This window comes from Ammospiza caudacuta, chromosome 11, assembly GCF_027887145.1.
Source record: "Ammospiza caudacuta isolate bAmmCau1 chromosome 11, bAmmCau1.pri, whole genome shotgun sequence".
Lineage (NCBI taxonomy): Eukaryota > Metazoa > Chordata > Aves > Passeriformes > Passerellidae > Ammospiza > Ammospiza caudacuta.
The window spans coordinates 8,799,043-8,824,078 of record NC_080603.1 but is presented as its reverse complement, the minus strand read 5'-3'; the positions used below and the strand labels follow the sequence as shown (position 1 = coordinate 8,824,078).

Here is a 25,036-nt window from a genome sequence, read left to right as displayed (position 1 = left end):
TTGAAATTTTCAAAACTTTCCTCAGAACAACCAAAAAAGTTCAAGACCTGAATGAACTTGTGAACTTTGAGGTCTATGCTTCGTTTGTAGCTAAAGCATGCAGGCTGGTACTTGCAGAACACTCCACTCCTGAGTATCATGCTGCATCATGAGGTAGCTGGCCTGGTGTTGCCTCAACTAGATAACAAGGCAGCAGTGTCTGATCAACAACTATGACCAAACACTGGGGAAAAGAAAATTATATTCTTCAAAATTTGCCTCTAAATAGAAAACATCTGATGATAAATCAAGCCTTGGGCTCATTGCTAAATTTTAGCACAAGAGAGCAGCTGTTTGAGAGCAGAATTATATACAGCTATGAAGAAGGCTCAGAACAGAGGTCATGGTTGCTCCCAACAATAACTGTACTGAAAGTCTGGGAAGTTGAAAAGGGCAACAGAGCCACTGCAAGACCAAATGGGACTTTTTTTTATTGAACAGAATAAATTGTCCACCTCAGCTCCAAAAGTGTCCTGTGCTTTCTTTGCTTGCCTATCAAGTTTAGCATGGAGCAAAGGATGCTCAAGCAGGGGGAACTTATCATCCCCTAGAACTACCAGAAAGAAGGTTTAGGTTGGGCATTAGAAGCAATTTCTTCACTGGAAGGGTTGTCAAGCATCAGCACAGATGCCCAGGGAAGTGGTGGAGGCCCTATCCTTGGAGGGATTTAAAAGCCATGTAGATGTGGCACTTAAGGACATGGTTTAGTGGTGGCCTTGGCAGTGCTAGATCAATGGTTGGGCTCAAACAGCTTTAAGGTCTTTTCCAAAATTAACAATTTTACTGTTCTATGAAGATGTAACAGTAGAAAAGCCTAATCCTCTCCTGGTACTCCAGAAGCCTTCTGCAGCCAAAAGATAGCCAAACCCAGGATCCCACACCAGGTATGACTGAATCTTTTCCAAAGAGAAGGGGAAAAAATCTATAATATGTTTCAGTCCTACTACTGGAACACCAAGCTCTGCTTTTTATTTCTCCTGCAATTCCAGCAGTACAATGCTGGAAAGCAAGTGAACAGACTTGCCCTGTCAGGCCTGGGAAGGGGACAGTGAAACCAAAAAGGTACCTGAAATTTATTGAGACAAGACATCCTAGAACTAACTACAAAATGTGTAGAGCAACATATTTTGAGATCTTCCAAGGATGCTTCTTGGCACTGCAAACACATCTGGAAAACTAGAAAGTGGTCAATGACCAGAGTGGTTTAGTGTCAGTGTCACTCTGCAGCATTAGATACGTTGTCTGATGTGGGTGATTTCTATCCCCTTATTGTCACAGCCACAAAGAAATAGTACTATTAAACCCCCTTATTTTACCAGGTACATACACACCTGGAGCACAATACAGACAAGTGCACACCTGGGAAGTAATGTTCTCTTAAGTATGTAAGGATACTGAAGAGGCTAAAAGGAAAACAACAGGCACACAATTTTATGCTAAACATTTCGTGACCAAGAGCCTCACACATGCCAGAACAGTATTCAATGACCAAGACTACATGAACCTATTTTTCCTGAACGTGGCACCTCTCTCTCCTCATGGCCTTTGCCCTCTCTCAGCAAACACAGCTGCATGTTTGGCCAGCTCTGCTCTCACCTGGACTGTGAGGACGCCACCTCTCCCCATCCCTCCGTGACCCAGCCAGTCGCCAGCCTCCATCCTCATCTTCCCCATTCTGCTCCTCCCTGAAGATGCGCCAGTTCTCGCTCTCAGAGCGGATAAATTCGTGTTTCCTCCCTGTGGTCACTGTCCCACCTTCCTCAAAGTTTGGTCTCACTGCAAAGAAAACACAAGGCCAGTGAACATGTGTCCTGTCTTTAGAAACACAAATACAAAAGGGTTGAAATCTTGCTCTCTTGGAGGTAAAAAATGCACCAGAGGTGGTTATAGGAACCTAGGAGAGGAATAGAAATTCAAGAAGGAAACATGACAGAGATTTAAGAAATCCAGGTGCCTATGTACCTTGGGATGGAAAGACACAAAAAAAAATTCCAGAAGGAAGCAAAGCATATAAGTAACTAGAATATGGATAGGAAAGGCAAAGGAGGAAAAGGCAGTTTAAGAGATGTAAGGAAATGTAACAGAAAGAAGGCAAAAGTGTGCAGAGAAAAAGAATAAACTGCTTTATCATGAGGTGTCTCAAGCTAAATGGGAGCACAGTGTAAGTATTATATAAACCAAACACATTTCGTACTTCTGTAATAAAAAGAAGGTGAGATCTATTTATTTAATCCAACATACAGCAGTCTAACTATTAGGAAACACTGAAAATTTAAAGTAGCATTGAGGAATAAACTGGAAAAAACCTAGCAATGTTAACATTATGCTGTGAATCCATCTTCTGGAGAGCCAAGGTCAGTGCATGAAGGGCTAGTAGCAATTATGCCTGAGCTGAAGGATAAGTCTACTAGAAGTTTAAGAGACTGGTATTTTTTTAGTTCCCAATGTACATTATGCTATATTTAAAACACAACTAAATCCTCAGGTACTTATGAACAGCAATCATGTCAGAAAAGAATTATATAAACATTTTTATGAAAAGACTCCACATTATACACCAAGATGTCCAAGTCATACATCAGTATGCCACGGTTTAACACAGATGCTGCTTTCACTGCTGACTTGCCCTGACAAGACAGCCCATCATTGAAATAAGTTTCTTCAGCTGTGTAGCACCAGAATTGTCATAGGAACCAGAGTGATGTCATTTCTTCACTGGTACTATTACCCAGTGTTAACCTGAAATTGTGGTGTTATCTATAAAACTAAGTTTTTCAAGTACTAGAGAAAAGTATACTGAATCTTCCTTCTTAAGAGTCCTAAAACCCAAAAATGTAAGATGTTATTTGGTGAAGTCTGTTTGGTATGCCTGCTTTCTTAGACAGGAAAAACACAAGAAAGTATGATCATGCACAGACTCCAGGGGTGGAAAGAGACATTTTTAAGTGTTTTGTTTAGGAAGCATGGGAGAATGCTTTCTTAGCATCAGGCAATTTTTTCAGTCAATGAAAAAGATGAGGAAACAACGAAGATCTGAAATTCTGTGGCATACCAGATCTCTGTTTAGAACAGGAAAATTCTTCCTGCTAGAGACAGTGCACTCTGGAGGCAGGGAGCACACACTGGCTCTCTACTTTGCATGCACCTTGGAGAAAAACTGACATCCCTTCTCCACCAGCTCAAAACATTGGAGGGAAAAAACCTCTCTCTTTCTCCAGCTCTAATTTTTCTGGAATATCTTCCCCTTATGTTGTTCCTACATGAAGAGCTAAAGCACATTGACTAATTTCAAGTCCAGCATCAGTACCAACAGGCAATGTCAGCTGTGAAGGCAAGTATGACCCAGTTACACCTTTACTTCACTGAAGGGGACATCTGGCTGAAGATCACTTCTGGATTTGCTGGGCTTTGAGTAACAACACAACCTGCAGACTGCATTTTGGGGAGTCTCTGGTAATACTCCAAATGAAACAAAATTGCTGGAGGCACTCAACTCCCTTCATGTGGTACTTGTGATGCTGGCAACTTTTTATCTGGAGTGGATAAATCTTTGCAGATGAAGGTCAGCCACATTCTGAATTCCCGTGCATCATGGAAAAGAAAGGAAAGGAACAAGCCAGGCAGAAAAATCTAAGTCTGGGAATTAATTTTTTTTTTTAATTTTTGGTATCTCAAAAATATCATGCAGACTACAGTAAGAAAAAGTGCAGGGAAGCCTCTCACCATTGCTCCTTGGATGGGCTTCCCATAGTAGAAAAGCAAAGGCAAAGCTGGAAGTAAAACAGAGAGAGGTGCACAGGAGAGAGCTGCAACCCAACAGACATGGGGAGCCTAAGTCCCTGACAACAAGGAAAGTGCCTCATTCTTCCTGAATTTATTTTTAAAATGCTACAAAGAGGAAGACAGATCCAATTTTTTTTCATTTTGCAGCACAAGACATTAGTTTTTTTCTTACTAAAACAGTTACCAAAAGAAAAAAGTTATTTGAATCACTATTTTGGGACATGAGAAGTAATATTTTTACAGATTTATCTATTATTTTCATCAAAACTCACAGCTCTTACTTGACACTTATTCAGTAACATTAATTTGAGAGATTTTAAACTCTACCCATTAAGGAAAAAAAGTATGTTCTTCCCTAGCATTGTTAAGTTCAGTTGATTCTGGAGACTTCTCTTTAACACAGACACGCTCTCAGCTCACAGGTCCTGTTCCACTCTTCCAAAAACATTTAGGTCACTTAAAGAATATTGTGCAGTCTGCTTTGCCACTGAATATCCAGGTTTTAGCCCCATTGCACGTCTCCTCATACTATAAGCAAATCAAGGCAACTCAGGTTCTGTTAGTCCTTAGGACAGCAGATTTTGTTCCCAAGAACAGAACTATCAAAGTCAGGTTTTGTATGCTGAACTTGCAGAAAATGGGGTTTGAAACACATCTCTATCTCTGTAGAGGTTACAAAATATCAAATGTTTGCCAAGATCAGATTCAGCTGGCATCCTGCCCCACTTCTGATTTTAAATTCTGTGGCATTACAAATGTAGAAATAAAAAAAAAATCAAATATAAGGGGTCGGCATTGTATTTATCTGAGCATGGGATCACCTGTGGTTCCAAAACCTTTCCAAACACAGCAGCACTCCAGTGTCACACCAAAGCCTGTTCTGATGCCACATTCAGTGGAATTCAGAGAAAAAGTGCAGTGTCTCATGACATACTTCAGTTTTCTGGTTTACTCCAGTTTTCTAGAACATCACAGCAAGCATCAAAGAACAAGGTATGTGTCCAAACAGGTCTGGCATGAGATGATCCTGAAGATTAGACAGACCAGCCAAGAAACTGGTTCTTTACAAACACAAACCAGTCACAGGTTAAGGACCAGAAAAATCAAGCTACGCAAGTGACAGAAAGACTCTGACAAACTGAACACAGGAATATTCCTACAGATTACATCTAAATTCATAACTTATAAAGTGCCAGCATATTCTATGCAAACTGTTTGTAGATTTGAGAGCAATCATTTCAGTTGAAATTACTTAGATCACAGAGTCAGGACTTGGCAATGTTTTAAGGATGAAAGAAACTAAAATGCAATCTATGGTTTTGCCTCGGACTAATTGACTGGACTTCCTGAAGAGAAGGAGCAGTAAAAGGGCACCTCTGTTCAGGCCTGTCACAAAGCCAGCAATGGTGTTTACAGAAAACTTCAGACAGAGCTGAGTGGTATCCAGCCAGAAAAGCCTACAGCTGTGCAACACTGATTTGAAGGGATACTGACTGTGCAGAACAAGACTGGATTTGGGGATGTGGCCCCATGGCAACGTGGTTATGGAGAGCACTTACTAACAGAATGGCAAATGTTCTCCAGGCTGGCAGCCCATGTTTCCTACACCATCCTCACTGTCTGCAGAGAATAAACAGCTAAGCAATGACTGACAGCACTGCTGTTTCCTCTACACAGGGGCGAGAATCAGGAGAGTCTACTAAGTACTTGGACCTGCTCTCTTCTCTCTGCTGCCTGCTATGTAATTCCTCAAAAGGAAGATAAAAATAAAAACCTTTGCAATGTTTTTAAAGAAAATGAAGTAACTTTGCCTAAATGTGTAATTGCTTCATTTATTTTACAGAAGAATAAAACAAATGTCCTTAAGATGATGCTTCTAGAGAAAGACTACCTTCTTACTGGAACACTACAGGACATGCTAGAAACACCACAGGAATACAAATACCATCAAGTGACTCCCAGTGACAGATCAGAAGTTCTGAATCCCATTTCTAGCTTCAAATTTTTAATCTCTCTGCATAAAATCTCAATCTCAACAGCAGGTCTCAAAAACATACTATCAAATATAATACCCTATTTTTTTCACTAAATCGTCCATTATTTACTGTCACCATTGTGAGTGAGCCAATAGATTCAAAGGAATTAACAAGAGTTCAATTCCATAACACACGTGAAACACACACGGCACCTAATTTCACCTGCTATACAACTGTATAAAGATTTCCAACTCATTCAGTTGAATTAGATTAGAAAACCACACCAGTGACCACTCAGCAAATGCTTTCTACAGTTCAGAAGATGGCTTCTAAGAAAATACTGTTTGAAACCAAAATCCTACTTGTGACTAAGTGAGGCTGTCTGCAGTGGAGGGGAGGGTGAAGAGGGAGTCACACCATCCTACAGCCTTGTCACACTGGTGGGAGTCCCCTGGCACTACATTATTTGCCCTGGTTTTCAAAGTCACACCATGCCTATCAACTTTCAGTGCTGTGCCTGAACATGCATTAAAACGTTCCATTCTAATGAAGCAAAAAATTAATGTTTTGCAATTTAGGGTTGGGGGAAGGTTAAAGAAGGAAAAATAGGGAGGATTTTGTTTCCTAAGCAGGAAAGTCTACATTAATGATTTTCCCAGCAGGCCTTCAGTAGTTTTACTGCAAACAACCACGGCCTTTGTTTCTCAGATCCTCTTACATCTGACATTCAGTCAAAGCCCTCACATCAGCAGCTCACCAAGGGATAAAAAAAAAAAAAAAAAGTGAACCAGTACTGTGTTCCAGAGCTGTCCTCAGAGCTGGTCCAGCAGGGAAGCACACTGACCACTCTGCACAGCTGCTCACTCAGACATACCCTCAGCAGCTCCTCTCATTTCATGAGTGGAAGAGCAAACAGCTTAAGCAAAAGTGGTTTCATCTGCCACATGGAATCAGCAAGCCACCTAATCTGCCTTGTTTCATTCCTAGGCTTTAGCAAAATCCTGTGATTAATTCCATGTTTTCACAAAGGAGCAATGGGGAGATGGAAATGGCCAGGTCTACATCTTCTGGACAGCATTAGGCTGCAAGTCAGCAACAGCCTCCTGAGAGCACAGGCTGCACCAGGAGCTGCATCCACCTTTGCATTCACATTCCAGAGCTTGGGAGCTAACAGGAAAGGAACGAGTGGAGCAGCAGGGGGACCCAAGAGTGTCCCTCTTCACTCAAATGAACAGTAGTTCACACTGGTTAGAGAAAATATATCAGCGAACAGTGTGGGTTTTCAGCAGCAGTATGGAACTTTTCCACTTAGCTACTCCAAGGGAATTTTGGCCTTTTCAACTTTCATGCAAAACTTTAGGTTATACAAACCTAAAAAATTATCTTGATTAAGGAGGTGAGGAAGAAGGCACCCCTTCTCCAAGTAAGTGTTTGAGGATTTCTCCTTGGCTGCTAAGAGTTTGTGTTGGGTAAAGAAATGCTCCTAACAAACCAGAATTCTTTTCCACATGATCAGAGCCAACCAGCCCCCCTGCAGGCAAAATGACCAATCAAATCAGCTTCAGATGGAAACCAATCCCCCCAGCATATAAACACAGGAATGAGACATACAAACCCATTTTTAAAGGTTTTGGTGGTTTTTTTAATCTTTACCAACCCCTTGTGGGAAGTTTCTTACTAGTGCTGGGACCAGTACACCAGACCAGAGCAGTCCCTCTCCTGGAACCCAGGTTATCCCCTCCTCCTGCACAAAGACCCTCTAAAGACTGGTAAGTACACAAAACCATCCTGTTTTTTCTTTTTTTCTTTTCTTACTGTATAATTTCAATTGTTCTGTCACTCTTTAATCAAAAAAATCCAAGTTCTTTTGAGAGCAGAGAGTTTTATTTCTAAAACTTGCTAAACTAAGTGTCACCTTAAACAAAATGGTTGCTGATTCTTCCCCCTCAAAAAGAAGAAAATGCTGTCTCGGGTGACCAGAGCCCTAAGAGCACACAGAGCAAATCCAAAGTCTTTAAGCTGTATTTTTTCAGAAAGTTTTTGAGATAAGTGCTGGAAAGGCTCTGCAGACAGGCAGCATTTGCAAGCTCCAGCTACAACAGGTGGGTGTCATGAAATTGGCCAAGAATTATGAAAAAGACATCCTCACCTTGCTGCACTCATAACTCAGCACTCAGTTCCACCACAAATTAAAAGAGACAAGCTTCACATCTTCAAATTTGCTTTTACCATCTCCAATTATATCTCAGATATCAACAGTTTTCAATCTTTCCATCAATGCATTCATCCCTGTGCTTATGGACACAGAGCGAGCTGGCACCGCTGCCCAGGGTTCCACACAGGGACATGGAGTGAACTCCTCTGTCCTGCACAACTCAGCCATTCCAGGCAAGCCATGGGAAAGCCTGCATCTCACAGGGCAGGACAGCTCTTCAAAAACAGCAAGTTCCAAAAAAAAAGGGTGGCAGCAAACTTCTGCAGCCTTACATCAAATATAACCCTCCCTGGCAACTATCAAATTACTCCTGTTACCAACATTTAATTCTGCATTTAAGTTTCTTTATAAAAATTTAATATATACAGGAATATTTTACAGCCTTTACTAAGACTTTGCTTAAATGTTGCTTTTCTGCTTCGCCAAAAGTGGCCAGGCTAGTTGGTCCACTCAGGTGCTACTTCAAAATCAAGAATTAGTGTTCATATAGATCTTCAGAGTACTTACGTGAAAATACATTATATATAAAATGGAGCACTATTTAGCTTCCCAGAAATCAAGTATGAGTTTTTTTTCCTGCATATAAAAGGAGACATACTCTCCTATTTTATCACCTCTTTCTTTAAAGTGCATTGAGTAATAAACTCTCACAGAAAGTCAGAAGTATGAGCTCTCACATCCTATCCTTTATGGCACTCGCTTTGAAAAAAGAAACTTGGGGTCAACAAATTCAAGTTTCCATTTTAACAAGACCTACTTATAAATGTAACAAGTCCTGAAAGCTTAATTCTGCACACTGCTCAGAAGTAACAGTTTTGTCACAAACTACTGCCATTCATCTCAATGAGGCATTAGCTACAAAACCAAAAGGACAAATATGTTAGAAATGTTAACTGTTCTACTCACAACAGAAGCATGAGCTTTCAACCAATGCAGCTTCTCAAGCTGAATTACCTACTACATTTCTAAGGCTGTCCCCTAATGTAAGTTATACGACCCAGTAATTTCATCCATACTGAAAAAACCTTCATTTCCTAAAAATAATACCAGAGCATCTCCAAGGATGGCCATTCAGTCTAAAAAAATTACACAATAATCTAAAAATAAAACCACACAGAATAGCAATTTTAATAGCATGAAAAAATGCCTTTACAAATCATAATCTTAGTTTGTTCTTGTTGCAAAGTGCAGAGGCAGCAACAGACCTGCACAATCCCAGCTCAGAGCAGACAAGGTTTAAATCTGAAGCTTGTACATGATCATGCAAAGCCAGGCCAAGTAAAGAAGGAATGTACACATCCCCACAGGGGCATGCCACCACAGAGATTCTAGTAAATCTTGGAATGATGCTGCAGTTAAAAAAAGCAGTTTTTGCAGTCACTCCCAGAAAATAGCAAGTCCTCAAGACCACTTTCCTGTCCGAATGAAGCAGCACAGCATAAACTGTTTCAAATCCCTTCCATGGTCAATTAGAACAGACTTTGTTAAGACTAGAAGCTGGGCAAGTAGGGCAACACTGCAGAAGTCTCCTCTGAACACAACTCCTCACTCAGGCTCCTCAAAAGGTTGCAAATGTATTTGTATACCAAGTGAGAATAGGCTGGAAGTGTCACTTTGAATGCCTTCAACTGAGAAGGCAAATGGAAATGCTGCCAATAAGTTTCCCTACAACCCTACCAAAGTCCTAAGAAAAAGCTAAGCAAGAGGAAAGGAGAGGAAATCAACATGGTGGCATGGAACAGAAAGTCAAATGGTGCAATCCTCTACTGCATTCTGTTGACCTTCTGCTCCATGGTGGCATGGAACAGAAAGTCAACGGAATGCAGTAAAGGCTGTTACAACACAAGGAAGAAGAGCTCAATCTAAAAAGCAAAGCATGGGAGAGCCACATGCTGGATCATGAATTTCAGAAATGCAAGCAACATCCCAAAGCTGTAATGCAAGGTTTTATCAAACATAAATCATTAGCCAGCCAGGTCAGTTTGGAACCTGTCCCACTGCTAGAAGGAATCTGATTGTTTTAAAAATTAGTACTCACCCTACCTTGATTTGTCTTAGAGAAGTGTTTAAAAGAAAGAAGCCAGGATGAGGGACATGATAAAAAGACTGAAAACCAAAAAAAGCTAAGAACAAACTGACACAGTGGTGTTGGTGATAATTTAGCTTTTAAGAGAAGGTAAACAGGAAGGATTACACACAGCAAATGTGTGGTAAAGGACTGGTCACCATGCCAAAAGAGGTTTAGAAAAGTGATTTCTGACAGTTCCTGTCTTTCTAGTCAGGGGCTATCAGCTGAGAAATGGAGGTACAATAAACACAAAAGCTTCATCAACAGTTGCATATGTCAGGAACCAGAAAAAGCAAAACCCACCAAGTAACATAACATAAAGGGTGTTGAGAGAGACCACTGGACAAACCTGGAAAAGAAATATTGCAAGAGACAAGCATTCTCCAACAAACACTGAATTTTTCTTCTCAAGTTGAAGATTTGAATGTCTTCCCTAAAACATACACTGAAATGGGGATTAATATGGGGTCAATCAAGGACCATGCCAGGCAGGGAATTCAATCAGGTGCTCTGAATTGTACTTTGTAACTTCATTAATTTATCACTAACAAGGAAAGAAGGTATTTGTATTTTTTTTACTATGGGCAAGGAAAGGAGTAGACAGAAGACATTAACACTTTTTAAATTCAAAGTCACATCTGCTCTTAAGCTGCCCCTGCTTTTGAGAATAGAGACGACTGATCCTCCGACACGGGTAAGCTATTTGCCAGGGGGCAGTTACTCTTTTGCCTCATACTCACTCCCAACTGCACTGCTCTCAGTGTCTATTTGCAGTTTCTTATCTGCTTTTATCACTCCAAGACTTCTGGCTCTTAATCCACCAACAGCGCTTGAAAAAAGGGGTTTTGGAACTCGCACATTTCCAATGCTATCCCTGCCACTGAAATAGAAAACTAACATTTTTAACAGTCCTAGACTAGAAATCACTGTACCAGTGCACAACCTGGTTAAACTCAGAAGGCAAATTCACCTGCTTGGGAGTCTCAAGGAGCAGAGTCACAGGACTCTTCTGAAATGTGCTGTTGGGGGCTAATGTAGGTTCTCTTTCTCAAGTTTCTTCAAAATCTGTCAGGAATCAACCCTCCTCCACTGAATAAATCCCAAAGAACCTGACTTTTTTCAGAGTTTAAGACAACATTAAGTGATTAATCACCACCCTAAGAAGCTCTATAATCAACAAATCTGAGATCCTACAATGCTGGCAGCATTTGCTCTAAGTCTGTAGTGTTCAAACACTCATGAGAAGATCTGAAGCACAGCCAAAAATAATGTACCATCTTAAGAAAGTTTTCCCTTTTTTCTTAATGCACATAACACCACAGAAAGGCTTCTGTCACCCATCAGTCAGCATCAGAATCATTTCCACAATACCTATTTGTTCTGTAAACCCATATTGCTTAGAGTCTACAAAGCAGATCCTGCCCTCAAAGTACCACAAGAATTTACACAAAACCAGAAGCTTTGGCTTTTGGTTGTGTTTTGTTGTTTTGCGTTTTTTGTTGGTTTGCTGCTTTGTTTTGAATGCATGATTCACTCAGAGGCATTTTGTTCTCTAAGTGTTCTTTCTTCAAACAAGGGAATGTTTCTTGTGAGTACGGCTTACTCTGATAAAACCAAGGCACTGTTCAGAGCTCATTTTGAGCATGGTCCTCATAATCCTTTCCATCCAGAGACGCCCATTTTCCAGTGCCTTCAAGGCCTCCACAAGGGCTCATCTAAATCTTGGCACAAGAACTGCGCTCTACAGACAAGTCACTAATCATTGGATGACTGAAATACATATAATTACATTCAGGTTACTGTACAGCAAGAGTGAGAACTGCCATTCAGGGAGCCATGCAGCAGACTGAAGAGTCAACTCAGTGAAGGTGGATGGACTACAACCAAAATCCCCCAAGAAAGGTAGCCTGGTACCATATGCCAGGAGAACCTCGCTAAGTCCACTGCAGTCTCTGACACAGGGAATGATTTCAAAATATTCCCCCTGGGAGATGTGAACTGGAAAATTAAAATAAGGAAAAAAACAGCAAATTCCACTCAGGCCATCAGCTACTTTATCTCCCTCTGACTACAGCATGGATAGAAGTAATAGCTGTATGGTTTTGAGAAAAGAAAAAAAATAGCTAAATAGTCACTGTGATGTCAATCCTCGTACCTCAGTAGGCATTAAACACAAGTAAAAGCAAGAGAGAATCTCCTGTAGTTACAAAAATTTGGTTGAAGGTTAAGCAAACAGGCAAACTGCTGGTTAATGGGATCAAAGATCACAAGACAAATTTTCACCTACCATAAACTCATTCTGAATTTCAGGATCCTTACTTCTAATGCATTTCAAGAGAAAATTAAGATGGTTCTGTTGGAAGGGAAAAATCCAATTCCTCTATGAAAAAATGTAATAGACTGAAGCAGCCATCCTTCAAAGAGAAGTCAAAATCAATAGAAAACCAAAACTGACTAAATAAACCATATATAATAATCATTTGCAGAATTTACAGGTATTTTTAAGTTCTCTGTTGTTCTAGCAAGCTTCCTCACAACCTTCTTTAAACAGGTTGTACACCTCACGAAGTCTCTATTTTACACAAACCCGTACTTAATTTTAATCTGCCCCAGGTGAACTTTAAACATACATATATAAAATGTATGGATTTGAGTGACCACTGTCTTTTCAAAAGACATTCACCAGCTCCAGCAAATTCCACAAGCTCTGAGGTTTAAAAGCAAACAAAGGAGCCTAATATACAAAATATCTACAGATATCCATTTTGCTTCCCATATCTGCAATTCTACCTTAATTCCCATATGCTTGCTGTCCTATTTTACTTGGTCACTAGTAAAAATTGAACTGCTCAGGCAGACTAGACTGGAAAATATGTCACAGTGTATTTTCTGAATTGCTCTCCTGCCCTCTTTTTACCTGATCCTTACATAAACAGCCTCAGACTCCCAGAAGTAGCTCTGCCCTGAATACTCTAATTCTGTTTAACTGGACATAGTGGGTGCAGACAGGAGACAATTCTTGAGCTAGAAGAATCAGAAAGGGCTAGTAGCTATAGTACAACATTGCCCTAAAATGCATAAATATGTTACAGAGATAATATAACAAACATTCTTTCCATAGCACTATACTACTGTTAATAGTATTCATAATAGTACTGGTAAATTATTATACTCTGCTCAAAACAAGTTACAAAATCTGATATAATCAGCTAAATTCAGTTTCTTTTCACACACAGTATGCCTAATCCCATCCCACTCACCCCTAAAGCATTAAAGCATGTGACTCCTATGTAAATTTAGGAAGGTAAAGTATGAAATTTTTATTTAAACAGCTAAGCAGGGAGAATTTGAGAAGTAGTCAGATTTTAAACTTAATCTTTTCTAGCAAAGTATTACCACAAACAGTGGTAAATTCCTCTCCAGGCTCCTGACTTAATCTTCTCTGGATTGCAATGTATAAGCCCTCCTTTGTTGGCTGCAGTATTTCTACCCCTGCTGATGTGTCAGAAGCTGTGACCATTAGGCAAAACACAAATATGTGGCATTGTATCACTTTTTTTTTCCTTTCTTCTCCTTTCTAGAAGATGACGACAGACACGCCAGAGAGCAATAACACCAGGTCCAGCGCTCCCCTCCTGACTCAGAGGCACCTGAGGCTGGTGACCAAGGATGGGCACAGCACATTCCACATGGCCGGGACCAAAGGCAGAGGTGTGTCGTACCTCCGAGACGTGTGGGGGATACTCATGGACATGCGCTGGAGATGGATGGTGCTCGTCTTCTCCGCTTCCTTTGTCCTTCACTGGCTGCTCTTTGCAGTGCTCTGGTATCTGCTGGCTGAGATGAATGGGGACCTGGAGCTGGACCACGATGCTCCACCTGCCAACCACACTATATGTGTCAAGCACGTCACCAGTTTTACAGCTGCCTTCTCCTTCTCGCTGGAGACACAACTCACCATTGGCTACGGCACCATGTTCCCAAGTGGGGACTGTCCCAGTGCTGTTGCACTGCTGGCATTCCAGATGGTCCTGGGGCTCATGCTAGAAGCCCTCCTCACAGGTAATCCTTCCTACTGCATCTTTACACACAATAGGTGTAACAATTGGATTTAAGAATAGAGCTAGAAAAAAATACTGTTCATTTTGACATATGAAAGAATAATTAAGGTAGCCACTACAAGGATGACAAGATTTCAGCTATGTAGTACTAGAACTTAACTTTAATCAACAAAAGACAAATGAGGTGTTATCAATATCTGGACTTTAGAATTTCAGTATTAATTGAAAAACACTTGTGGTAGATCACAACATATTGCTCTCAATCATTTATTTCTTATACCATTCTATCTCTCAGCTATTGCCATTAATTACAATATTTAAAGTCAATTTGTTTTGATTTTTAAGGTGTACTTTCATCTAGCTGAGCTATCTTCATTGATCTTTAACTCAGTGTTTATGTATTCCTCAGTAACTAAGATTTTACAATGTCACAGTTATTTTGAGGGATTTTAAGTTATTTAAAATATTCTTCATGTTTAAAGGAACTCAAAATACTTTGAAAATACACAGGCTAGTTTACTGTGTATTAGAAAGAGCTTCTACAGTATAACACATCAAGATCAGTTCCAATTACAACAAGTTGGGGCAAGCTAATAGCCTCCTTACAGCTACAGTTGACTTCCAAATATTAACAAGTGAACATAACTTAGAAAAATAAGTATTTTAGGAAAGCTATACTTTTTTGAACAAAAGCAGGTTAATATGATGCCAACCTAACAGTTTCCAAACATGGTCTTTCCAGCCTCAGTCTGTTTCTGCTCCCTTGGAACCTGCAGGGAGCCAGCCCAGGCCCTGTGCTCATGCTGAGTTTGCTCTTTCCCATGCCCCAGGTGCTTTCGTGGCAAAGATTGCACGCCCAAAGAACCGGGCACTCTCCATCCGCTTCTCTCGCTCTGCCGTGGTCACATACAATGAGGGCAGGCCTCAGCTCATGTTCCAGGTGGCCAACATTCGCTCCAGGCCCCTGATCAACGTCCAGATCTCTGCTATACTTTACCAAGAACAAGAGAGTGGCCAGCTGCACCAAACTACCATTGACTTTCACCTGGACAGCATCACTACACACGAGTATCCATTTTTCATTTTCCCTCTGACCTACTACCACACCATCACTGCATCCAGCCCACTGGCTGTTCTCCTTTGGAGAGAAGTTCCTCCCCACTTTGAGCTGGTTGTTTTCCTGTCAGCTGTGCAGGAGGGAACAGGAGAACCGTGCCAGAAGAGAACATCCTACCTCCCGTCAGAGATCCTGGTGTACCACCGCTTCGCCTCCCTGCTAGCCCGCAATGCCAAAGGCGAATACCAGACCAAGATGGAGAATTTTGACAAGACTATTCCTGAGCACCCAGCTGCACCTGACTCAAAGAGTCCAAAAAGGACTGACAAGGAGATCCGCATCAATGGACAGCCTATCGACAGCTTCTAACACTCTCAGACTGGCCTCACAAAGTAGAGAGAGCAAACCTTGAACTTTGTGCTTTTTTAATTATTATTACATTAAACTTGTGGGGTTCAGTTTAAAAACTTACTTCCCTGCCTGCCCTGCCATCTTCTAGTGATCTCTCTTGTAGTCCCATCCTTCTGATTACAACGTGAAATACAGAGTGAAGAGAATGTGTGTGCCCACCAATGAGAGGCTGCATTAACCACCCAGCATGAAGTCACCACTGAATCACAATACTAATTCTTGGGAAATTAGAAGAGCTATCTCCTGAATTCACCAGACTATGATTAAAGCCACACTGACCCCAAAAGGAGATATCTTCAAAACTCCTAAAGCTGACCAAAGTCATAATTAACCAGCTTGTGACAAAATGGACAACAAAACAAAAGCAGAAAACAACATGGGGTCATTCAGTGAATACATGAGTTCTGGTATAAATAACTCTGTTCATCCAAAAGCCTAGCTTTGCTATTCTCTCTTCTATCTATTTGGGAATACAGACTTACATCATTTTTCAGATGGCTGAAAATCCTGCCAATCTCTCATGGCAGTGAACAGCATTCCGGCTGTGCTTATTAAGCAGAATTATATATCCTAAGTGCAGTTCTTCATTCTGCCAAATAAGAGAGTATCTCACTCTCAGACCGGTCTATGAAGACACTATCAAAAAATCTAGGTGTATATGACAAATACTGCAATGGAAATTTTTTTCTTATTTGAAAACACTGAATAAATTACTTAGCAGTGGAAAAAAAAAGACTATTTCTAATGAATTAATGTAGGGGGTTTTTTTTTAAAGGCCCATACGTTCAACATGTTTTCACCTTTGCGTTGCTTGTCTCAAGTATATCAGACCCAGAAGGACACAATATATATATATGAGAAGTAGAACTGCATCCATTGATATTTTATGCTTTCTAACATCAATCTTTGCCTGTACACACAGCACAAAAAATATTTAGAGACACTTGAATCAATTTTGAAATAAAAAATTAAAACAAACTATACATTAGACTTCTGTATTTAAGTGCCTCATAAACCTACTGCAATTAAGACACCACTCTGAAGCTCCTAAATAATTTAAGATGCTAAAAAAAAAAAACAATGAGGGATAACTATTTCCAAGCTCTCAACAAAATCAGTGCCTATTAGGTGTTCATACCTGAACACTCAAGTAGAATTAAAATAAAGTTACCTCTCAAAGGTAAAAGACTTTTCCCACAAACCCAGATGGCATAAATAGCAACTTTCATTGACAACAGCATAAGACGTTACCAAATATACTTCCTCTTAATGTCATCCAAGTGGTCAGCAGCAGGAAAAATGGCCTCAAACTATCTGACCAGATAGCTTAAACTGAATTCTTCTTAAGTCACAAAACTGTTGACTGAAGTGTGCTCATAATCCAAACGGGGTCAGCAAAAAACTACTTTCATTTTTAGGGTCTGGGGAGTCACCCCACAGAAGTATTACACACATAGTTAGGGAACGAGGCAGAAGGGCCACATTTTTGTTCCAACTGAGCTCTCATTCCAAAATAATTCAAGTGCTGCCTTCCCCCATTGCAGATCTTTGGAGTGATTAGATTTACCACAAACACTCCCAAAATCTTTTCTAAACTTCAATCTACGGACAAGCATTAGTGATTATTGTGGAGCCTGGTGAGCAGCACACTATCAAGTTACACTGCCTTCATCCCTCTCCATCACTGCTTTTTTAGTTATTGACTCATACACAATTTAAAGAACCCTTTTCCCCCTTCTGTCAACACCAATATTTTTTAATTATTTCTTGCATTTTTTCCACATTCTCTATCAATGTAAGACATTGATAAGAGGCCTACAAATTAAAAACCAGTGCAAGAGCAGTAAAACAGACTCCTGTGTACAGGCTGACATAGGGCAGCATTCTGTGTGAAGTATTGAGTATTGTTTGACAGCATTCTGGGTGAGGCATGGTTTCTCTCATATATCACATGGGACTGGAATCTCATGATTTAGAGCCAGAGGTATACAAAGCTATTTCTAATTTCAATTCACATCTAATCAAAGGTGGGCTGTTTTTTTTTTTATTTCTATATGACTCAATACTTTGAAGTTGTCCTGGTTTTAAAATAATTTTCTTTTTACAGATTTGGTTTAAAAGGGAGTACAACAGCAAGTATAAAGAAAACACGTTGTTAGTATATGCTAAATGCAATCTCCAAATACTACATTTTGGAATGCAAAACTGAATTATACTGCACAAGCAAATTAGACAAAGAACTGTGTAGTTACTTCAGAACAAGGGCAGAAAATACATTAATATTGCTTTTACAGTTCCAGAGAACTGGTGAATCATGGATGTCTGAAAGTACTGGAAATATGCCATGGCCCAAATTGGAGTAGAAACCTAGGAAAATTGCTGATGGGCTCTGATGCACCAACACAGCACTCCGTGCTTCAGTACAGCAAGAGTAAACCAGTGATGAACCTTCTGTGAACGCAACTCCTGCCAGCAAGACATGGCAGGAGAACAAGCCCGGCAGAGAGAGGGAAAATATGATTCAAAGAAATTCAGCGTTCTTTTTATAGCCACTTGAACACACCTTTTATATGCAAGTCTTCTGAACTTAACCAAAATCCACACATAAAGCAGAACTCACCAGGTTCCACAATTGACTTCTCAGATTTGTTTAAATTACATAACATTTACTCACTACAAGTTTCTAACTGCTGGTAACTAATCAAATCCCTTCAGCTACTAAGCTGGTATTAGTCAGGAGGCTGCACAGAAAATTAAGCAGCTTTTGTGAAGAGACAGACATGCTCAAGAAAGCAACTTGCTCATTTTCTTTGCTAATGGCCTCAGCCTTCCAATTACAATCTGGGTTCTAAGTGAAGTCTGAAAGACTGTGACAATCTGCAACAAACTTAAAAATACTTTGGGCATCTTCAATCTGCACGCTGAAACCAGGAACAGATACGGTTTATATTGAGAATCAGTCAAATGTGACCTCACAAACTGTGAGCACTGAAAAAGCAATCATTAATTTTTAAGAACAGCATACTGATCATATTTGAGAAATAAGTATTTGTTAAATTTCTATTATTTTTTTAATCTCAATTTTTTTATTGAGGGATCTTGCATTATCCTCCATTACAAATACCCAGAAGTGATTAAATATTTGATTTCTTAATAATTCTCTAATGGGATCTTCCAGAACAAAGAACACGAAAAAGTTGGCAACTCAGTAAATGATGTAATCTGAATCCAAGGCTCTATGAAACAGCAAGGAAAAACTGAAACATGGTAAAATCACAGAATAAAATCTCAACTAAGGAGTTTAACCAAGGTATCAGAAACCAGTACAGGCATCTGCTAAAGCATGTGAGCCTGAATTATAACCTGTATGTCAACTCCTTTCCTTTCTGCTTCCACAGCTTTGTGTGGATATTCGTGCTTGCTATTAACCTGGGACTTCTTTTGGCACATCTGTACCCTCTCTCATACTCAAAATATTTTGTCATTGGAAAGCCATTACATAACAATAACTACTTATAATTAACCAAGGCTTGAGTCAGAACAGACCAACACTTCCTGTCAATATTTCTGTGCTCTCCACCTTATGTCTCTTTGGAAGTGAAGGGGAGAGAAATGGTCTTCTCACTTACTGCAACATTAACCTCTAACATAGCAATGCTCTTTTAAAAACAATATTTTTATAATAAAACTTCAGAAAGATTGAAGGTCTTTTGCCTCTCATACTGACTTGCAGAGAAATACAAGAGACTAAAGAAGAGCAATTAGGTACTCAAAAAGTTTCATAATTTGAGAATAAGCACATCATCACTCACAATGAGCTTCCAACAAATTGCACCAGGGACACCATCTTCCCCAGGGAACAGTTCTTGGAGGACACATTCAACAGAGCCCTCATCACTAGCAGCTGCTACAAACACAAAATGCTCTACACTAGCTGCAGATTAACCTCTGGCAGACATCAACTTCTCTAAGGACATTTTGCACAGTGTAAATTCTCCTCAATTTCAACTGAGAAATACTGAAATCTGATCCTACACTAATATGCAATACTTTCTTCCTTCTTTATCAGAAACATGGTACATTCTATATCCTGGAACTGGAATTGCTATATTTCTAATCACAACAACAAGAAGCAGCTAAATAAATAACACTAAATCTACTGTGGTAGATACTACTTCGCCATCCATTTTTTTTTTGTAAAAATGCAGCCCTGAAATCTCAGAAGTACTTACTTTCCCCCATTTTCATTTTCTCCTAAAAAATTTGGGAATATATAGATACATGGAAAGTCCTGAGTTTCACTGCTGACATTTAAAACTGGTCAATCTCTGACCAATATCAAATTATTTTCTAGAAGTATCCTCTTTTTAAAGGAGACAATGAGGAAAACATAGGCATTTTAATTTTATGTTGACATTCAACTTAACAAGCAGAAAAATAAAAGCACTCTTTCCTAGATGGAGGGAGGACTGGAAGGGCTTTGAAAGCAAACTCCCATGGCATGTGTCACCATGGTAATCCAGAAAATTATAAATATGGCAATTTATGCTACTCTCACTACAAAAATACCAACAACTACACAGGGATTAAAATGCATTCCTGTCAACTTCTAATTACAATTGGATCTCTTTGGGTTTGTCTTTAAATGCAACCTGCAAATCTGTTCTAATTTATGCTTTCTCAGCATATTACCAAGGAGGGTATGTAGCCAAGACTCATTTAGCAAAGCCAAAGATTACTTGGGTCCTAAATAGAGAAGACACAGGCATAGGAATAAGAGAACAGGAACAACAGAGAACAAGCAGCACACGAGCCTGCACAGCAAAAGTCACTGCAGTTATCAGGTAGCCAGAGCTGCCCTGATGTTCCCATCACCCTTAGAATGTCTAGGTTTCATCTCCAAGATGACAAACCTACTCCAAATCAAGTTCAGCTGGATGTTCAGAAGTACTGGGCCACAATTAAGGATCCAGCATTCTGTCAGAATGTGAATAGCCAGTGTGAAGCATTTCAGAAACAGAATAGGGGAGGAACAAGAGACAGAAGAGTAGATAACCAGACTGAACAGGAGGTTCAGATGATGACTTAACTAAATTGATCAACAGAAAATCCATCAGCATGGGAACCTCAGGACACTGCTGGGATCTCTCATACTATCAAGCTTTCAAAAAAAATTAAAGGTCAAATGGTCAAGAAATCCTGGGTACCAAACCAGCCCACACCAGGAATGTTTAAAGCTGCACTGAAAAAAGGCGTGTTACCACAGCACGCCTGCTCATCAGCAAAGGCTTCTTTCACAGAGGTACAGGAACTTAGTTCCAGTTGTAAACATCACAACTTAATAAACACAACCTACTTACTCCACATGGTTCTTATCTACCACACTTAAATGTCCAATAGTGAGAACAACACAAATAAGAGAAACAACACTTTGAGAACACACTTAGCAACCTGGCACAGTATCATGAATCTTGCATCAACAATGTACTTGGAGCAGTAAGAAAGGCTGATACAAATCCCTTCCCCCAAACACACCCTGCTCCTCCCTCCCATTTTCTGCCCACACAGTAACAAAACCATACCTGGATCTTTTCGCCCTGGTTTTTCAAAGCGTCTGTCTCCCCTAGAAAGGCAGAATAGAAGTTTCAAATAAGGTTTTGGAACTACTCCAAAAACTCATTTTAGGTATAGGTTTTGCTGGTTTTCTTTACTTGGTGGGAACTTTTTTTAAATCAGAGCTTGATGGACATTACCTTTAGAGGTCCAAGTGACAACTGAAATTTTCAGGAACACCAATACACACACGGCCCTTGGGAACTGGGTATGTTTTCAAATGTGCCCCTAAGTACTGTGAACAATGTCCAGACTAAAACTGAAGCAAACCCTTAGCACCAGCACTTCAATTGCAACTGCTGTAATTTATGTTCTCTCAAAGTATTTAGCTCCTTCTTCCCAGGAACGCAGCAGAAAAAAATCTTTGCAAGAAATGTTCTTTTACTTTCTCCAGAGCCTCAAGAAACATTATTGTGTTTGACTCCATCTTAGAAATTCAGACACTTCACTCACAGATATAACTAATTACCTTTCCTAAAGTGTTCTTATGAAGTCAAAAGGCACAAATGGAAGCTGAACAGATGCGTGTAAAAAACTTAAAGTGCTAGAGTTCTGTTACCTTTCCTCCCAACTCTGTGATCTGTGCATTTCCCTGCCCCCTCCTCGCCCAAATCCACCCTCCACTTCATCAAAACTTCTTTGGTAGAAACCGCTTTCTCCTCGGCCTCTGCCTGAAAAGACAAAAAACACAAGTGTTTGTAATAAATAATAATAGAAGTTGAAAGAATCAGGTAGGTTTCCCTTTCCTGGTGCCTCTGAGAACCAATCTTGCAGCCTTAAGCCCCAGTGAAATTATCTGGGACAAAAGGAAAAAGGAACAATGACTGAAGAAAGAGTCTTATCCAAAAATTCTTATCAAGAAGTGCAAGACCAGACAGAACAGGCAAACAATTCTGAAATAAATATGATGCAGAAAAACACAAATACTTACCTAAGAGAAATTACCAAGTAAGTATGCATTGTTCACACAACATCCACATTGCACACGTGTGCTTCACACATAAAAATCAGATTTCTTTTAAAAGCAAACTCCAGTATAATGGCACTGCACTGTGGATGTACTCCTAATTATTGCTGTCAAGGGTCATAAAGGAGAAGGAAGCTATTAAATTCTAGTTACTGCCAGCAAAAATCTCCCCCAGGATCAGTGGGAAGAAAAGAAGGATCACAGGATGGTTGGTTACAGGCAGGTGAGAATGAAGGAGGACATTAGCTATAGCTTTGAAATTATCCTACTGACCTTCTCAGTAAATGGTTCTCTACAGGCAGTTACCAAGTACCAAGCCTCAAGCCAAAAAGTTACAGACCCATCCTCAAGCAAAGCATCTCAAAGCACATCCTGAGGGCTTGAAAAGGCATGGGGTGTTTGGGTAAAAGAAAACAAGCCCTACACAACAGGAAAACAACACCCACATACAGCCCCAGCTCGTCAAAATAACTTCCAGCACTGCTTAGATTAACAGATAGGGTGAAGTTTCCAGATCTACAAAAAACAAACACAGCTTCACACACTGCTCCAGCAGAAGAAATGACAGGTTTCTAACCAACTAATTTACCATTTCAAGATCTCATGGAAAGAAGACAAAAAAGTGGAACACCTCTCAGCTCGCTGTCAGGATAATGCCTTGCCTACATACACACGTAGACTCCACAGTCAAGGTTAAAACCTAAAAAGCACCTGGTAACAGGAATTCTTGGCTGGGTAAGTACCTCAAACATCTATCTTTTCATATTTCTCTCTTCCTGGCTTCAAGAAAAAAAACATCTCTCAAGTACGAGGTGCAAACCTGGCCAGGGATCCGCAGAAGTAAGACAGAACGCCCAAATGAAGCAGGAAACAAACACCTTCAGAATGGACTGCAGCTCTTGCAGTCTTCTGAAGAAAGTAATTTAAAGCCTCTACATTTAAAATCTAAAGACATGTAGATATATCAAGGAATCATACCATGTTTCAGTATCTTATGACCACAGAAATTTAAAATAATCAAGACAGTTGCAACAGTTTCTCTACTATTCTATGCCAAATCTCTTAGAAGGGGTGGGAGGTGAAAAGGGCAGAAAGTTGCTGTTCAGGTGAAGAAAAAAAAGTGATCCATGGATAATCTAGTTGAGGTCTTTAAATACAAAACTGCTTTTGTATGAAGCAGAACAGATTGCAGGGTGCATAAGGAACAATTTTAACATTCCCTTCAGACAAACTATCCTGTTCTATCACCAGCAAAGTTTATTAGTGACAGATCTCCCAGAATCACAGATGCAGCCTTCCTTCCCACAGAGTTTTGAGGGTGCCTAAGTTCAGATGAAGACTGGACAAACTCAAAAAATATAAACAAAATTCATTAACAGAGGCCACATCTGGTTCAGGAAATATGCTGAGCTGTAAACATCTGGCAGCTGAGCCTCTTAATCTTCATGTTTTTCTCAGTCCTCATTCTCTTGCCAAGATGCCTTCTTTTAGCTGCTGCTAGACTATGGTCGCCTTGGAGCTGAGCAAGCCCATACCATATCTAGCATGGCTGTTTTTACACAAACTCAGGGAGAGGCAGACTGAGCACTCAAGGTAAGAGAGGAGAAATCAGCATCAGACCTAAGAGAGTTATTAGAAACGCTTTCACTAGGGCAAGTCTGATACAAGGTTGACTATAGTTAAACAAGTCGCAAAGGCAAGAAACAGGAAGAGGTGATACAACATCAAAAATAGCATAATGTTTATCCAGTTAAAGCATCATGGGTCCCCAAAAATCCCAGAAAAGTTTTTATTCTTCACAAGTAAAAGCCAGGAAAGTTCCAGCAGCTCACCCAATAGCAATCTGTGCCTAATTTCTTCACTACAGGAAAGCTGTCTTCCTTCCTCTCGCAAGAGATAATAAAGCACAAGCAGCTCATAGAGTCAAAACAGAACAAAGGCACTGACTCATCTCCTGTCTCTGAGGTAGCAGAGGTGGGAAGTTACACTTTCCCAACAAAAACAAAGCAGACTTGTGCAGTGAGCACTGCAGTGCTGCTCTGGCAAGGGTGAGTGCAATGCTGCACACTGGGAGCAGCCACACACCACCAGAGCCTGGCTGATACAGGACGTTTCACCAGCAAATAAAGCAAGTGTCCTTACAAGAGCAAGGATCAGCTGTTTTCCCAGCAGCATGGCTGATGGCCATTTAAAAGTATGGGAAATCACAGCCTGAGAAACCTCCCCCCACTCACCACCCCTGTATGGTGGTCCATCAGTATTTCAGTTGTGCTCAGCCACCAAAATGGTCTGAATTAAAAGATAATTCAGACCTTGCAAAATGTCCAAACTATTGATCTTAGACATTCAGGTTAAGGCTGCCTGTGGGGTCCCAGCACTCAGCTGCCAGCTGCAGTGACACCACATAACACTGGACAGGGCTACTGAAGCACATCTGCCCTGGCTGTGCTGCCACCCCATCCATGAGTGGAAAGAACATGGGCCCATCCAACAGTGGCAAGCAGAAGCACAGGGGCAGCCCCAGCAGCCAGCAAGCAGAGCACAGTGTGGGAAGCATCAAACACATCCTACCAAGCTACAGAAGACAAGCAGCCAGTCAAGGGAAACTGTGGTGTGCAAAGTCAGTCATTCAGCAAGTATCATGTGGGTGAGTCTGACCTGAAAGTGCACACTAGGGCACAGCTAATGCTGGTTACAGAATGCATGAGAAATGCCTGCAGAGAGGATAAAACTGCCCATGTAAGCACACCACCTGACCTTCTGCTTCTGCACTCCTTGGCTTATCTTAAACAGAATGCCACTTCTGAAAAAATACCTGGCACACAAGCAGCAGATTAAGTGCATAT

The 25,036-nt window shown here is 40.4% G+C and overlaps 2 protein-coding genes across 4 annotated transcripts in view; one reads left to right on the top strand and one right to left on the bottom strand.

The window, feature by feature from the left end:
* GIGYF2 (GRB10 interacting GYF protein 2) overlaps window positions 1-25,036 on the bottom strand; it is a 74,999-nt gene that overhangs the window by 24,475 nt on the left and 25,488 nt on the right. For all 3 annotated transcript variants that reach the window (XM_058811998.1, XM_058811999.1, XM_058811997.1), the window contains 3 exons: window positions 21,783-21,894; window positions 21,193-21,233; window positions 1,636-1,815 (listed from right to left, as the gene is read on the bottom strand). In XM_058811998.1, coding sequence (XP_058667981.1) covers window positions 1,636-1,815; window positions 21,193-21,233; window positions 21,783-21,894 — 333 coding nt within the window. The remainder of the gene's footprint in view (window positions 1-1,635; window positions 1,816-21,192; window positions 21,234-21,782; window positions 21,895-25,036) is intronic.
* Window positions 13,666-15,568, top strand: KCNJ13 (potassium inwardly rectifying channel subfamily J member 13). Its single transcript, XM_058812000.1, has 2 exons — window positions 13,666-14,143; window positions 14,973-15,568. Exons 1-2 carry the CDS (start codon window positions 13,666-13,668, stop codon window positions 15,566-15,568), a joined length of 1,074 nt encoding a protein of 357 aa, XP_058667983.1.